At 38.9% G+C, this 18013-nt stretch overlaps 1 protein-coding gene across 1 annotated transcript in view; it reads left to right on the top strand.

The window, feature by feature from the left end:
• HECTD1 (HECT domain E3 ubiquitin protein ligase 1) overlaps window positions 1-18013 on the top strand; it is a 53741-nt gene that overhangs the window by 1409 nt on the left and 34319 nt on the right. Inside the window, exons 2-12 of the mRNA XM_042460234.1 lie at window positions 610-780; window positions 1917-2139; window positions 5692-5955; window positions 6580-6656; window positions 8097-8231; window positions 9642-9788; window positions 12014-12108; window positions 13190-13295; window positions 16351-16419; window positions 17389-17523; window positions 17603-17742. Coding sequence (XP_042316168.1) covers window positions 610-780; window positions 1917-2139; window positions 5692-5955; window positions 6580-6656; window positions 8097-8231; window positions 9642-9788; window positions 12014-12108; window positions 13190-13295; window positions 16351-16419; window positions 17389-17523; window positions 17603-17742 — 1562 coding nt within the window. The remainder of the gene's footprint in view (window positions 1-609; window positions 781-1916; window positions 2140-5691; window positions 5956-6579; window positions 6657-8096; window positions 8232-9641; window positions 9789-12013; window positions 12109-13189; window positions 13296-16350; window positions 16420-17388; window positions 17524-17602; window positions 17743-18013) is intronic.

Below are 18013 nucleotides of genomic sequence, written 5' to 3'. Positions count from 1 at the left end.
ATATACAGTACATAGCAATACAGGAAATGGTTTGATAAACAGGCACCAAAAGAACATCAAATAGTAAGCGACAATTATGCAATGCCTGGGAAGGCTCTGAACAGGATGGTTTTCAACTCCGTTTTGAAGCTGGTTAAAGAAGTGATGGCTCTTGCTTGTGGGGGAAGAAGGTTCCAGGAGTGAGGGGCAGCAAGTGAAAAGGGGCAAATCCGGGATGGGGCAGAGGAAATCCTGGGCTGGGACAGCAGACCTTGACTACCAGAATGGAGGGCCCTAGTGGGAAGGTGAGGAGAAATAAGGTCTGATAAGTAAGGGGGGGCAGCCCATGGAGGGCTTTAAACGTCGACAGCAGGAGTTTGTACTGAATGCGGAAAGGGAGGGGGAACCAGTGAAGGGATGCCAACACAGGAGAGATGTGGTCAGAGTGGTGGGTGGAATTGATAATGCGTGCAGCTGAATGCTGGACAGAGATTAAAGGACGGAGGTGAGAAAGTTGTTGACTTTCACTTCAGAGTGGCTGGTGGTTACATTAAATTTACCTTAATTGTAAAACAAATACACACAAAGTTGTTGTTTGTATTTATTTTTACTTCTCTGTTACTTTTTCAGGATGATGATGATGGCCACTTACTAGCCTTACAGATCATAAGAGATTTGGTAGATAAAGGTGGTGACCTTTTCTTGGACCAGCTTGCTAGACTTGGAGTAATAAGTAAAGTGTCAACTTTGGCAGGACCATCTTCTGATGATGAAAATGAAGAAGAATCTAAACCAGAGAAAGTAAGAATAGATAACTTCAGTATTATGTGTAGAATCATGAGCTAATCAATATCAGCAGAATTGTCCCCAACAAGCTGGCTACTCATTTTAGCAACCTCGGAAGGATGCCAGGCGGACCCTGAGCCCCTGGCTGGTATTGAACTCACAACTTTGTGGTTTGTGAGTGAGTGGTTGCAGCACATGCATTTAACCATTGTACCTCAAAAGGAAAGACACTGAAAGAACAACTGATATAAGGTTTGCTTTTGGTATGATCAAAGTTTTTATAAAGTAAGATGGTTTCTTCAGACAGCAGATATTGTACATCAGGAAATGACAGCAAATTGTTAGGTATTTAATTTTATATTTTAATATCAGGAGAAGGAGATGTCGTTTTAGGATTTTTCTGCCTCATGTACCATAACAACTTGGCTTAGGTACTATGCTCATTGACTTAAGTGAGTGTAGGCCATTATTTGCTGCTCTGCCTAAGGCAGCAAAATGTCTTTGGGCCTGTTCTGGGAAGAACAGTTAATTGAATACCATTCAGTGTATTTAACTACATTGTCTTGTTTTAGCAAATACAGTGTGCTACTGATTTCAAAAATTTGAAATCTACAGTAGTTCTACAGTGTATTCTAGCTATGCTGGAATAAATTTGTTTTTGGTTTAGAAGTCATAAAGCTAGCAAATGCTCTTTCTGAAAATGTCATATTTTCTGAGTTGTTTTATTAAAGGAAATCTTTATTTTTCTAGGTTAGATACATAATGAGAACAGATTCATCGATCCACATTTTATTTATCTTCCTAAACCATGATAGTTCAAAGTGTTTATTTAATTCCTCCATGGGCATGATCTCTCCCTGAGCTCTTCTGTTGATTTATTGTTGTTTGGGCTTACTGCAATCCTGAGCAGTCCTCCTACATCTGCCTTTGCTAGTCTATTTCAGATATGTTGGACTATATTTCCTATCATCACTCTGATTTAATCCTGATGTTTGTTTTGAGATTTGTCATACTACTTGCTGGAATTCTGAGGACAGAGGCAAATATGTGGGCTATAGATAGTCACCATGAGTTTTCAATTAATGTTAGGTTTAAAAAAAGAAAATAAAGAAATTCTTTATACAAATAGTTTAAATTACTTTGGTTTACAGGAAGATGAACCTCAAGAAGATGCCAAAGAATTGCAACAGGGAAAACCGTATCACTGGAGAGACTGGTCAATCATTAGGGGAAGGGATTGCTTGTATATTTGGAGTGATGCTGCAGCCTTGGAACTTTCAAATGGTAGCAATGGATGGTTCAGATTTATCTTGGATGGAAAGCTAGCTACAATGTATTCCAGTGGGAGTCCTGAAGGAGGATCTGATAGTTCAGGTATAGTTTTATTCTCAACTCATATTTTAAAGAGATCAGAATGTTGCATTTTACATATTTGATTTTGAGATGTTTTATTTTACAGGAATTGCCTCACTAAATAGTAAAGGATGTAAACAGGTGGAAGGTGGTCAGTTTCTTGTGATGCCTTTGTCAACTAGCATGTGACAGTAACTTACTACCTAGTAACTGTGTTCAGTGAACATCTTAGCTTCATTTTGTCTTCATCCCTTTCCATGCATACTAATATTAGTCAAGCAGTCATTAAAGGCAATGTGTAGTGATAATAAATTGCATTCCAGGCAAAGCAAGTTGGAATGATGATGTGGCTTGCATCTAGCAGAATGAAATTGCATGTGTGTGAAAAGTTGTACAGCTTTCTCTGAGCTGAAAAGCTATGACAGACAATGAGCTAGAAGAGTTTCTTTTCATTTATTTTTTTTTAATTTACTTAAGCTATCATAGTTTTTAAATATTGTGGGTATTGCTTGCTGTTTCCTTTTCAGTATTTTTATATTTATATTAGTGCAACAACTAATACTTAAATAATAGTAAAATATAGAAATTGTGCAGTGAAATGTAGAATTGCTATATCCTCCTGTTGAATATTAGACATTTTGATTCAAATTCTCAGGAAATGGCTTTTAGTTTTTCCAGTGATGGTATGCTGCAGGCTGGTTGTAGGGCTTAAATCTGAAGGTTTTCTGTTAACATTAAAGTGTTCTTTGTTATTAGGAAATTATTTAACTTCCTTGTTGTAATTATATCAATTTTCTTACTTGCATCGAAAGTTTACTGGAATATGCTGGCTATATTTCAGTTATTGTCATAACAGTTTTGAGCTGTTAAACCATAACCATTTATCTGTTTTCTACAATCAACTTTTGGCATCTCAGCAATTATAATGAATTTTTCAATTCATATTTTAAACTGATTAGGATGCTGAGCTGTGTATGGCCTAGAGAGCTGATAGAATAGCAGGGAAGAGAACCAAGTTTGAAATCAGACCTGAAAGCAGGAATGAAACAACAAGAGGTAGCCAAAAAGACAAAGTCAAAATGATTCTTTATACATGTAAATTTCAGGTGCCAGTTTTGCCAGACCTACCAGCTGAAGCCAGTTTCCTGTCTGTATAACTAAGAAAGACATCCTGACCCTTGGAGCTTTTTGATATGAAGCCATACATCAGGGTTTACAGGTTCATTGTAATAAGGACTCTTTGGGTAGACTCTTGCGTGGTACAGACCACCCAAAAAGGTTGGCTTCCCGCCGCCTGTTTTTCTGCCAAAGGGAAGCTGCAGCCGCCAAACTGCACGGCTTCCCGCCAGCGGAAAAAGAACCTGCAAAAAGTGGGTTCTTTTTAAGCCACGGCAGCAGTGTAACCAATGTGCCCTGGTGCATTGGTTACGCAAGCACCGCGCAGCACCGTGCGGATGCTACATGGCACTTGGGTAACAATGGCGGCGTCCATGTATACAGGGCGCCACCATTTTTACGCCCTCATCACCACGTGCTAGGGTTGAGGGGCGTGTGGGTGGAGCGCCCCAAGGCAACCCTACCATGTGACGAGGACATCGCAAAGGGCCAGTATGTACCGGCCTGAAGTTATCTTTTCCTGGGTTCACAGTGAATGCCAAATCAAGGACCTTTAGTCTTCACTATTGTTTTCCTACCCCATTTTTTGCTGGGTAAGGGGATGCACACAGCTGTCTACCACAGCTGCACTATAATCCTGTGTTTCCCCATTGTTTTTGATGGGAAGCTCTCACCTCCATGCTGAGAGTGAGGCTGGGTGAGTTTAGCAAATTCCTTTCCAATTCTTAGCAAAGAAAAAAATTAAGGATGTTCAGGTACTAAAGCGGGGCGCTCTGCTGTAACAACTGGTAGAAAGTATTCTGGAATAGGTTCCTGGGTAGCTCAGATGGATATCATGAAGTTAAGAAACCACTTCTTCCTGTTCTGTAAGATAACTCAGGGAGAACAAATGAGGAAAGAATACCCTTTTCCATTGTTCAGTGTTGTCCCTTTGTTGCTGTAAATACTTAGACTTGGGCTAGTAAATAATTACAGTTCTGTAACTATGTATCTAGTTTTAAATATTTTTCATAACGTAGGAAAAATATTTCTGATCACGCTTGGTCCTGTTTTTTAATCCCAAGGTATTCATTAATTTTGCTAATTAATTCAATTCTATAGGATTGATTTAATCACTCCAGGGTCTCAAAGGAGTAGAGGATTCATATTGTTCTATATATATGAGCTAAAAAGCTGGTGGCGACATGGACCAACTTATGTATTTTAACTCTTAAACAACGGCAGCCTTTAAACGATCCTCTTTGGAGAATATCAGGCTTCTGTTGAGATCTGAATTGGTGTATTCTTGTGTGGAAGTGCTTTGCTGCACCTGTATATCTTCATAGTGCCATTTTTTCATTGTGATGGCAGCTGTTCAAATGTGTCACTCATTTGGCAACCCCATTTCAAACAAATATGACTGCCATTCCATTGATATTACGGTCTATGACCAGCCCTAAATATCCAGTAGGTAATTAGGATTGACTGTGTAGCAAACTTCACTTAACCTCAATTGATGGAGGCTGTCCAATTAACCTCAATAGTATGATCTTCTGGAAACATATATCTTACCTTTATATGGTTGTAAACTTGTGCTTCTGCTCAGAGAAGTTATCATCTAAAAATGCTACAGTTAAATAGATAAATCTAAAACAAAATTTGCTGCAGAATTTTACCTCTGTGATGACAGAACCGGTATTTCTTCATAATGCTTTTGTGTCATTGGGATGGTAGCTGTTCATATGTGAAATTCATTTGCTGCAAAAAGTTATATAGTTTTTTGTGGGTATTTTGGGCTATGTGGCTGTGTTCTGGAAAAGTTTATTCCTGACGTTTCACCAGTAGAATGAAGATGCCAGCCATGGATGCTGGCAAAATGCCAGGAATACACTCTTCCAGACCACAGCCACATCGCCCAAAACTTCCACAAAAAACTATGGTTTCAAGTCATGAAAGCCTTCAACATCACAATAAATAAATAAATAATTATGTCTATGCAATACATATATAGAACATACCATATTAGCTTTGTGTGCTATTGCAGCAGATAACATTAATTCCAGATATTCCTTATGGTTGGCTGACAGCTATGTAATGCCCCTAGGATTCCATTCAGTGTTTCCTTTTCTGTTTTGTCTGCTCTCTTTGCTTTGATTTAAATGCTTCTCAAACCCTGAGAGTTTCTATAGACGTGTTCCTATTATTAGAAATGGAGTTGTAACCATGCAGTTTGGTTTATCAAAGTTGTATAAAATTAAATACACTTAAACTTTGTGTAATTGTTTCAAAAATTTGTACTTCTTAACATCAACCAATAGTAATTTTTCATTAAATTGTGATATAATGACCAATGTTGGATCTATCCTGAGAACTTGAATCTACAACTTACATTTGCATTAAATGCACAAATATGTTGCTTTTTGAATTTTTAAATATTAAGTCAAATACTAGTTAATTTGTTATTGTTTTTTAATACAGAAAGTCGAAGTGAATTTTTAGAGAAGTTACAGAGAGCTCGAAGCCAAGTGAAACCATCCACAACCAGCCAGCCAATTTTATCAGCCCCAGGACCTGCTAAACTCACAGTTGGGAATTGGTCTCTCACATGTCTAAAAGAGGGAGAAATTGCCATTCACAATTCAGATGGTCAGCAAGCTACAATATTAAAAGAAGATCTGCCAGGTTTTGTTTTTGAGTCCAATAGAGGAACCAAACATTCATTTACTGCTGAAACCTCTTTGGGTAAGTGTATAGTGAAGCATAATGACTAGGTAAAGACAGATATATATATATATATATATATATACACACACACACACACACACACACACACACATACTTCTCTGGTTGATATGTTAGTCATATTTCAGTAATCTGTTATTTTCTGGGTGAGGAATGTTCTTGGTTTTTAATGACTACTCAAAGCATAATTTTTAGTTTAGTAAAGCAATAGCAATAGCATTTATATTTTTCTGTGCTGCTTAATAGTGAACTCAGCAGTCTCTAAGTGGTTAAAATGTGTAAACCAATTATCCCCAACAAACTGGGTAGTGGGTACTCATTTTACTGAGCTATGAAAGGATGGAAGGCTGAGTCAACCTGGAGCTCTGGGGCCGAACTCCCAATGTTGTGGCTGCAGTATTGACATTTAACCACTGCACCATCTGGTTCTGTTAAACTGGTCTCACAGAGAAGGAGTACAGAAGTGGCTGAGCATATGTTAGATTCTGGATCCACCAATCTATGATTTGTTGGGCTGGAATTGTGATATCTTCATTGTGTGCCATTGTTGGAGTCATGCAGTAGCCTGACTTCTTCCTTCCTTCCTTCCTTCCTTCCTTCCTTCCTTCCTTTCTTTCTTTGCAGGCTCAGAATTTGTGACTGGTTGGACTGGCAAAAGGGGCAGAAAGCTAAAATCCAAATTGGAAAAAACAAAACAAAAGGTTTGTATGTTTTGTTTTAAAAGCATTTTAGTGGGAAAGATTTTGTGTTCCACTTCTTCTTGTAGTAGCTGTCTGCTGATTTGAAGTGATTAAGTTAATGTTTCAGGTATCTGTATGTTTGTAAGAGGGAATGGGAGTGGATGTTAGCTTTAGTTACAGCCATTCATCTCATTCTCTGTGAGATTGAAGGCACAGTCCACAAAACATGGGTAATACGTTGGCATGTAAGATTTATCCAGTATTTTGTGGATTTTCTCTCTGCACACTGCAGAGAATGAATGTTTACAATAAGTACCTCCTGCATGTTTATTATCAAACATGGGTGGGCCACCTTAGGCCCCAAGTCTGAGTCTATCCCTCTGCATTTCTCCACATGATTCCCCATTATACCATTGTTAGATGTTTTCTAAGATTTTGGATTTTTGAGAAGAGAAATGACTCTTCTAATGCTAGTAAAAGCTTTAAGTTAATACAGATAATATTTTGGACTACCTTTTTTACTTTGGTCACTGCTGAAATATGGTTCCAATAACTTATATGGAATTCAGCCTTTAGACTGAAAGATATACCTGTTCCTGTTCTAGAGCACAGTGGGTTAGGGGCCTGGACTGCGTTTCCAAAAACCTTGGGGAGCTACAGTCCCTTTCATAGCTTCTGATTTTTTAAAAGACCCCCCTCCCCTCCAGCAGATGCTTTCCAGTACTACATAGGAGGTGTGTGGAGAGTTTCTATATCTTTTAGGCCACTCTGGACCTTTTTAGGTCCAAGAGAAAGCTTTTTGTGAGCCACTGTGGTATATTGGTTTTAGTGTTGGACTAGGTCTTTGGGGGAGTGGGTTTCAAAACCCCAGTCAGCCGTGGAAACCCACTGGGTGGCCTTGGGCAAGTCACAGCCTCCAAGGACAACAAGCTCCCCCAAACAAATGTTGCCAAGAAAACCTACAGGGGACACCTTTGTTTCACAAGGAAACAACTTGGAAGTTAACCTTTTCTTCACTTCCAGTTGGGGGAGAAAGGCCCTCCTGAGTCTAAAATGCCCCTGGGGTCACATAGAGAAATTGCCCCCTCCATCTCCTAGGGGACCTTTTGGGACAAAAACATTGGTCCACAGACAAGGATGCAAACCGGAGTTGCAGTTTGTATATCAAACTGTTTTCTGCAAAATTTCTGTTCTGGGTCATGTAGTGGCTTTTGCTGATAGCAGACTTCAAGCAGGAGTAGTAACACAGCATATTGTAAGACAGGATTTTAGAAAATTTTATTTTATCATTATGTGCAGTTCACAGCCATTACATTTTATGCATTCTCACTCTTAATTAAGTGAAATTTATTCAGTAACAACCATAAAACTCAGGACAATAATTTAATTAGGCTTGAAATGAATTAGTACAAATATGTATAACTTAATTCTGATTCATTCTCATTTCCAAACTACGTTCAGGTACGTACCATGGCAAGAGACCTGTATGATGACCACTTTAAAGCTGTTGAAAGCATGCCTAGAGGTGTAGTGGTAACACTGAGGAACATAGCAACACAATTAGAGTCTGCATGGGAGCTCCATACAAATAGACAGGCAAGTATCATCATCTACATGTTCATGATTAATATGATTGCTACTGTGGTGGCTTCATTTTACTTGCTGTAGTTTTCTTAGGTCCTAATCTGGGGATAGAAGTGTATCAGCCAGTTCTGGATGGGGTTGCACTCCCCCTGAAAGACTGTGTTTGCAGTTTGGGAGTGCACCTGGATCTGTCCCTCCAAATGTAAGCTCAAATAGATGCAATGGTCAGGATTGCCTGTTAACAGCTTCGGCTGATACGCCAACTGGGTCCCTTCCTGGAATTGGAGGCCCTAAAGATGGTAGTGCATGTGCTGGTAACCTCAAGACTGGACTTTGCAATGTGCTCTATAATGGGCTACCTTTGTACCAAGTCTGAGAACTCCAACAGATTCAGAATATGGCAGCTAGATTGATTACAGGTATAGCTAGGAGCGATCACATTGCACCAGTCTTAAAATCACTTCACTGGTTGCCAATTAGTTTCCGAGTAAACGACAAAATATTGGTTATTACTTTTAAAGCACTACATGGTTTGGGTCCATCTTACCTACAGGATTATCTTCTCCCATACAATCTGCCCAGTACACTCAGGTCCTCTGGGAAATGTTTGCTCAAATTGGCCAGGGCTAGATTGGCAACAGTTTCCCAGGGGACCTTTTTGTCTGCTGCCCCCAGACTGTGAAATGAAGAGATTCAACAGCTGAAAATGCTGACAGCATTTAAAACAACATTAAAGACACATTTCTTCCAGCAGGCATACCCAGTCAGTTTTTAATTGTGTTTTATATTAATCTGTATATTTTAAGGAATTTACTCATATGGGTGTATTTTAACTGTTTTATAGTATTGTATTTTAACTGTTAGTTGTATGTGTTTTGTTTTGTTTTGTTTTTCTTTTCTTTTTTAAATTGTGTTTTATATTTTGACATGTTGTACCATGTCTCAAGCCTTGAGGAGAGGTGGAAAACAAATAAAATTTATTATTATTATTATTATTATTATTATTATTATTATACATTGCCTTGGTTCTGACTTAAAAATAAATCCCACTGCTACTCATAGTTAGGTACTTACAAATTCTCCAAATTAATTTAGATACGTCCATGTGTTAACTATTACCTATACTGCTGATAGCTGTGCACCATGGTAAACATAGAGATGGACTATAGGAATAGAAATGGACAGACTATACATAGAGATGGACTATAGAAACTTGCTTTTGAAAGAGGAAGGCATTTAGGGGAAGGGGAGATCTGCAGTCTTTTCCTGATATGTAAATAAAGTTTTCAACAACAAAAAAAGCTAAAAACGTTTTTGTAGTCTTTCTTTCTTTCTTTCTTTCTTTCTTTCTTTTTCCTTTCCTTTCTTTTTTAAACAAATGCTGTGATGTTAATGGAAGCACCATTATCTCTTCCTTTATAGTTCATTGAGGGAGAAAACACTTGGCGAGATCTAATGAAGACTGCTCTGGAAAATTTAATTGTCCTACTGAAGGATGAAAACACAATATCGCCATATGAAATGTGCAGTAGTGGCTTGGTACAGGCACTTCTTACTGTATTGAATAATGTAAGTTTACTGCGGAGCCAGTGTGACACAGGATATGGAAATGGGACTCCAGATCCCCACCCAGGCATTAAGTTCATGTGCCAGCCTTGGGACAGTTGTTTTCTGTCAGTTTAAGTGACCTTGTAGGATGGTTATCATAACAGAAGGAGGTATAGGTCACACTGAGCAGTTTGGAGGAAAGGTGGGATAGAGAAGCATAGAAATAAGAGTTTAAATTTTACTAGAGATTTCTCCTTAATATATTAACTGCAAGATCTGTATGGAGAGGCAACATAGTAATGGCTTGAATGTTGGACTATGACTCTGGAGAACAAGGTTTGAATCTCTGCTGAGCCGTGGAAACTCACTGAGTGACCTTGGGCAATTCCCACTCCCTCAGCCTCAGAGGAAGGCAAAGTTAAGCCCACTGAACAAATCCTGCCAAGAAAACCCTGTTATAGGTTTGCCTCAAGGTCACCATAAGTTAGAAATGACTTGAAGGCACACGACAAGACATGTGTACCACATACCCCCATTTCTAATATACATAGGACAACAAATGTTCTTTTACATTATTTGACAATCTGTTGTTGAAATCTAACACCTTCTCCCAAATGGCAGTCATAGGGAACTTCCCCAGGTCTGTAAAACATGGTGGAAGGGCTTGCAAACTTGCTTTCCCATGGCCATTAGAGAGAGTGAGGGACGTTTCTGAGAGTGAGGGATACACATATGCATATAGATATATGCACATGTACATGTTTTGAAGGTAGGGAGTAGTACTGATCATACTGAGTGGTGGAATCCTTGAGCCCGCACATGTAGCCTATGGCTACACTTTGACCATTCCGGCTCTAGATAGTGCAGTAGACATAGACTAGAAGTAATGTCTTCTTCTTTTTGCACTGTAGTATCAAGAGGGTCAGAACAGTGATAGATATTCTTGATTTTATTTTCTACCATAGATTATTATTTTACCACACCATAACATAAGAGATTGATTTGGTGAGATTTGTGTACTGTCTGGATGTCCTGTTGGGCAGATGACCAGGAAGCACTAACCCTGGAAAGATAGTGGGGAGGATTCATAGCATTTGCTGTAACACTTCTACTTGGGATGTTTATCCAAATACATGTGTATTTTAGCATTTGTACCTGTGGGCTGTTCTGAGAACGTCATTCTGCTGTTTCTTTCTTCTTGAGCATGTTCCTTTTATTGCTTGAAGCAGGAGGAAAGTAATATACAGAGGTACCCCGGGTTACGAAATTAATTTGTTCCGCCGCCGCTTTCGTAACCCGAAAAGCTTTCGCAAGCCGAAACCCCATAGGCGCTAATAGCGAAAGCCGCGATTTGGTGCGAAAAAGCGCCGAAAAGCACCAAAAATTTCTTTCGTAACCCGAAATAACCTTCGTAACCCGGAACAGTTTTTTTAATTGATTTTTTTTCGTAACCCGGAAATTTCGTAAGGCGGCGCATTCGTATCCCGGGGTACCACTGTAGTCCAGTGGTGTCACGGGATGGGGGTGGGGGGACGGACTGTTCCCAGAAGAGGGGTGACACCTGGTTGGGCCTTCCTGCCCCTTTGGGGAAGGAGAGGTGCACCTGCATCCTTGCCAGCCGCTCCAGCCCTGGGTTTCCTCTCAGGGAGAAAACCCAGGGCCAGAGGAATAGGAGAAACAAACAGTCATCCTTGCCAGCTGCTCTGACCCCAGGCTTGCTTCCAGGGGAGAAAGCCCAGGACTAGTGGAGAATTGCAATAGCATGTACATTTCTATACCGCTTATCAGTGAACTCAGCACTCTCTATGTGGTTTACAATCTGTAAGATAATTGCCCCTAACAAGCTGAGTACTTATTTTACCAACCTACAAAAGGATGGAAAGCTGAGTGAAACTTGTATCCCTGGGATCAAACTCAATCTTGTGGCTGCAGTACTGGCTTTAACCACTGTGCCACCAGGGAAAGAGGGTGAATACCATGGCAAAGCCAAGAAGGCCAGCATAGCTTTTGGCCACTGCCGTGGCCCCCCCATCTCCCGCACCAATTGACAACCAGCATGGGGACGCCACAGATATAGTGGACTTCTGTAGGATCCCCTATACACTTTGCTCTTTATGAAGACATTGTATAGGATCCTATTCACAGTCAATATGAGTGCTTATTATTCTCTTAATTAAATAGCATTCATTCAAGTTCATAGCCTATTTACTACCGTTTAATAGTGCTTTCCCTCCTTTTTCTCTTAGAATGTGGATTTTGATGTGAAACAAGATTGCAGTCAGTTAGTGGAAAGAATAAATGTTTTCAAAACAGCTTTCAGTGAAAATGAAGATGATGAAAGGTAACAAGCGGGGTATAAATAATAATAATAATAATAATAATAATAATAATAAACTTTTTGTGCTTATTGAACATGAATATGTATACACAGTTATTTTTATAATTTGATTCTAACAGTTAAAGCAGAGATTAACATTTAATTACAACATAATTCTCTAAAGTAGCAGTGGACTAATGTGCACCCATAGTTTCCCACCCCGGCACTCCCCATGGCCTATGCCCGAGCCAAGTGTTTCAAAATACCTTGTTTTTCCCTGTTGTTGTCACTAATTTGAAAGAGAACCAGAGGGGGGTGCACTTGACAGGGGATGTAGTGTGTTTGCACACACAGGGCAGGGGTTGCCATTTTAAACACCTCAAAATTGCACTGCTTTTTTTTTTTAATGGCAGTGGATCAGGAATTTTTGAGGGACTGGTGGGAGATTTCAAGGGAATAGAACTGTTTAGTCTTGGGGATGTACTTTCCCTATCTCTGCTTTTAAGGAGAGTGATTTAAACTGCCCAATTTTTACAACAGCATTCTGCAGCTTACAAGTATATATGGATTATTGCATGATCTCCTTTACAAACCTTCTAAAACATTGCCATTTTAGGAAATCCTTTTCCTCCTCTCACTCCCTTTTTTCAAGAAAACGTTTTATAATAATAAAAAGTACATTTTTATCCTGTTGGAAGTCTTAGGAGTTGACACACTTGGTTCTGATTCAGACAAAATGGCAAATCCCAATTTGATGGGAAAAGCACATGGGAACAGGAAGTTCCAAGCTTCCATTCATGGTTTCTAATAAATTTGTTTTCTGTACTCAGGCATGGTGAGAAATCATGGTTCATTGTGCATTTTGACCATTTATATTTCTTTCTATGGTGTATGAAGGAGAAAGGGAGCTCATAAGCCCAGGGATTCGACTTGCAGATTCTTGTTATCAGCAGGCCATTGCTTGTCATTTCATCCAAAGTAGGGCCCTACTGTGGTTTTGGGGGGTTAGATCTATTTTCTATGAAGTTTTTTTCCAACTTGATTTCATTTTTCAAAGCATCTTATTTTCTAGAGATTGTAACACCTATTTTCCTTATGTTCATAGTCGTCCAGCAATTGCATTAATTCGGAAATTGATAGCAGTATTAGAATCCATTGAACGTCTACCTCTACACTTGTATGATACACCAGGATCGGCATACAACCTGCAGGTAATTTTTCAGTGCTGTGGCAACTTACTCTGTTGAAAATGAATATTGCTACATTTGCTGTTTTTTGGGGGAAGGGGGAACACACATCTCTTGTATCAAAAATATTTCTTTCTATTCTTATGAGAAGTACCACTTTTTGTTTCATCTCTGTAATATGGAAATTTTCTCTGCTCAAGTGATAGATTTATTTTGAAAAGAGAGTGAGGTGGAGGAAAGCATTTAGTAGCTATTATAACAGGCACAGATATGACAGTGATAGGCAGCTGGATCACTATAGGATAGGAATGAACAACTATCAAGCGTTGAGGGACAACATTGTCCTCTGGGGTGAAGTCACACATATCATTGCTAGTCTTGTCCATCAAATTAGTGGGGCCTGAAATATCTAGTAATATTTCCAGCCTTTAGGGGGCCTGCTGCTTGCCATTTCACCACATTTCCAGTGTTTTTCACCTACTCTTCCTTTTTTAGGCCTGTACAATCCCTCCATCAACCAGGAAGAGATTACACTTTCTTCTCTAGTCACTTCCTATTTTGAGGAAAGGCTTATATATACCAAAGGAAAGTATTTATAGCTTAAGGGAGGCAGACAGATGTCCCAGTGTGTGACAGACTAGCCAATAGCATACCGGAGAGGCTCGTAGCTTCTGTTGGTCCTTGTCCCTCCAAGTTTTGTGAGTGCAGAAGAATAAGACCCTTACAGTTTGTTCACTCCTGATATAGGGGAAATGATAGTCTCCTTTGAATGCTCCAGGACTGTTTACTGATTCAAAGTGTTTGAATATCTTTGGTGACTGTGTTGAATGTATTGTTGCTGAATGCCAGATTAATGAGTAGGAAAACAGATATATATCTTAGGGATGGGCATATGAATAATGACAGGATATACTGTATATACTCATGTATAAGTCCAGAAATTTTAGTCAAAAAATTGATCCAAAAAACCCGAGTTGACTTACCCATGGCTAAATGTAAGTACTGTACTCTAACTCATATATAACCTTCCCCTGATGAAAGGCAAGGCTTAATCCACCATGGAAGCATTGATCCACCCTCTGCTGTCTCATCCATCCAGACTTTAGTGTGAGCACAGTTATGTCTGCTGGAATTTTGTAAGTTCTTTGGCATCGTTTTCCTTTGCTTCATTCTTTAGATCCTTTGTTACACATCACTAAATGAGAGCCTTTAGGGCTGAAGGACAGGGTATAAATACCGTAAATAAATAAATAATAGATTTATTATACCCTTGGCTTATCCACAGGTCATATCAAAATTCATAATTTGAGGCCGAAAACCTGCCCTTGACCTATACATGAGGTTGACTTATAGTCAAGTATATACAGTACTCCATATCTAAAGGCAGGGTTAAGACACAAACAGAGAGCTAAAATGCCTAAATGGAGGACAATTGCAAATACAGATATGGGAATGGTCACAACAGAATACACTGTTATGGCAAGTCATACAGCAGACATAATTAAAAGTGAAAAGAAGTTTTGAAGCTGTGCTACACATGTTATAGGAACATGGAATGTGAGAAGCGTGAAGCAAGCTAAACATAATAAAAAAGGAAATGGAGTGCATAAACATAACAATATTAGGAGTGAACGAGCTAAAATGGGCAAGAATAGGACACTTTGAGTTGGATAACTATATAGTGTTCTGCTCAGGACATGAAATGATGAGAAAAAATGAGGTAGCGTTAATAGTAAGGAAAGACATAGCAAAATCAGTCAAATGATATAATTCAAAGTTCCATCGAATCATATCAATAAACATCACCATAATCAAAGTAGATGCGCCAACCACAGAAGCGGAGGAAGAAGAAATAGATTCTGTAATGGAGTCCAGGAAGAAATTGACAACATACCAAAACAGGATTGCTTGCTAGTACTGTAATAGGCAATTGGAATGCTGAAGTAGGAAGCAATGAAGAATAAAAAACAGTAGGAAGATTTGGACCAGGAAGAAGGAATAAAGCAGGAGAATGGCTGATACAATTTTGTGAGGACAACAATCTATTAATCACAAATACCTTTTTCATACAACCAGAGAGGAGACTATACACATGGATGTGCACATGATGTCCAATACAAAAATTTGATAGACTACATAATTGGAAACAGAAGATGGAGAAGCTTTATCTTGTGGTCAGAACTAAACCAGGTGCTGACTGCGGCAATGATCATGAACTGTTAATATGCATGTCAGCTTCAGGTAGAATCATAGAATCATAGAATCATAGAGTTGGAAGAGACCGCAAGGGCCATCCAGTCCAACCCCCTGCCATGCAGGAAATCCAAATCAAAGCATCCCTGACAGATGGCCATCCAGCCTCTGTTTAAAGACCTCCAAGGAGGGAGACTCCACTACACTCCTAGGAAGTGTGTTCCACTGTCGAACAGCCCTTACTGTCAGGAAATTCCTCCTAATGTTGAGGTGGAATCTCTTTTCCTGCAGCTTGCATCCATTGCTCCGGGTCCTAGTCTCTGGAGCAGCAGAAAACAAGTTTGCTCCCTCCTCAATATGACATCCCTTCAAGTATTTAAATAGGGCTGTCATATCACCTCTTAACCTTCTCTTCTCCAGGCTAAACATCCCCAGCTCCCTGAGTCGTTCCTCATAGGGCAAGGTTTCCAGACCTTTCACCATTTTAGTCGCCCTCCTTTGGACATGCTCCAGTTTCTCAATGTCCTTTTTGAATTGTGGCACCCAGAACTGGACACAATATTCCAGGTGGGGCCTGACCAGAGCAGAATATAGTGGCACTATTACTTCCCTGGATCTAGATACGATACTTCTATTGATGCAGCCTAAAATCGCATTGGCCTTGTTGGCTGCCGCATCACACTGTTGACTCATGTGATTTTTTGTAAGAGATGAATGATCAAAATCCATTTCTATGTGGCTTTGGGTCTGTTCATGGGATATAGATTTCTTTGACTGCCTCAATGGGCAGTACATGAACAAAAAGCAACTTTTATGTAAGACAGATTTACAGAGAGAATAGAATCGTGTTCTAATTTTTGGATAAATTTTGTTCCTTCTTTAACAGGCATCTGTCATCCAAAGATATGCATTTCGTCAATGTATATTCAATGGTTCCAGTGGAGATACACGAGAGGTTGTGCCAATAAATTAAGTGAATGGAAAAATCATTTGATGTGTCGAATATTAGGGTACTAGGATATTTGGCAATTAGGAATGAACTAATATTGAATATTCTGATTTCTACCACTTTTGTGGTAGAAGACCAAAAGCTTCTTGTCATATTTTGATTTTATATGCTGTCTGCTTTGAAATCTGGTATGATTTCACTAAATAAATAAACTAGATAATTAATAATTAACATTCAGCTACAGTTCAATGTATTACTGAATAGAAAGTAGGAGAAAATATGTCAGTTGTTGTTGATTGCCTTCAAGTCGACCTCCAAATCACTGTATCATCAACAGCCCTAATCAGATCTTGCAGAATCAAAGCTCTGGGTTCCCTGATTGAATCTGTTAATCTGGAATGCATTTCCTCTTTTCCTACTTCCCTCCACCTTACCAAGCATTATCATCTTTTCTAGTGAGTCATGTCTTCTCATTACATGGCCAAAGTACTCCAGCCTCAGTTAAGTCATCTTTGCTTTTAGGGAGGATTCAGGCCTGATTTGATCTAGGGCCCATGAAGATAAATGCTCAGAAGAGATGGTGAGAGACTTCTCTCAATGACTGTCTTTATGTCTTGGAGACTGAATAAGGAAGATGCTGTCTGTAGCATAGGATCAAATGATGGGCCATAAAATGTTATTTAAAAGAGCTTCAACAATGTCTTAAGCAAGAGCCATGCTTACATAGAAGCTTTGTCAGAATTACCTTTTTAACGCACTGCTCTTCGGTTGACTTGGAAATAGTCTTCTCTTGAGTTGAATGAGCTTTCTACTGGTACCTTATATGAATGTAGAATTTAGTCAAAGTGGTCATATGTACTTGTTTTTCCAATTTATCAATTTTTCAAAATTTATGATCACAGTTTGTAATATTAATTTAATATGAGCAAAACCTGTGTAAATCAAAGATATTTTTGCCTAAAACTTTCATTTCAGATATTAACAAGACGATTACGGTTTCGCTTGGAGCGTGCTTCTGGGGAGACAGCTTTGATTGACAGAACAGGTCGCATGTTGAAAATGGAGCCTTTGGCAACTGTAGAATCTTTAGAACAATACCTCCTAAAAATGGTGAGCAAACATCTCTTTACACCTTCTTTACTGAAATGTGTATTTTTCTGTGATAAATTTTTGTTACCTTTTTCTTTAGGTGGCAAAGCAGTGGTATGACTTTGACAGAGCATCATTTGTTTTTGTACGAAAACTACGTGAAGGCCAGACATTTATTTTCAGACACCAACATGATTTTGATGAAAATGGAATTATTTATTGGATTGGAACAAATGCAAAGTAAGAGTTTAGTAAATCCAGTATGACATAGTACTAAGAGCTTCTTGCATGAAACATGGTGGTTTTTAAGTAATATTTTGTATATTTACAAAGACACTAAAATCAATAAACCATTCAGAAATTTATTTTTATCAAAATAATTAGGGGGGAAAAGCTTTATTCATGGAATATTGGCTTTAAATTTTTACACTTTTGAATTTGAAGTATATTTACACCTATTTTGGCTGTTGGCTTCCATTTTTAAAACCAGTTTTCAGTTAACCATAGGTTC

This window comes from Sceloporus undulatus, chromosome 1 (assembly GCF_019175285.1).
Source record: "Sceloporus undulatus isolate JIND9_A2432 ecotype Alabama chromosome 1, SceUnd_v1.1, whole genome shotgun sequence".
NCBI classification, from domain to species: domain Eukaryota; kingdom Metazoa; phylum Chordata; class Lepidosauria; order Squamata; family Phrynosomatidae; genus Sceloporus; species Sceloporus undulatus.
The sequence above is the reverse complement of the archived record's forward strand: the minus strand, read 5'-3'. Positions and strand labels throughout refer to the sequence as shown.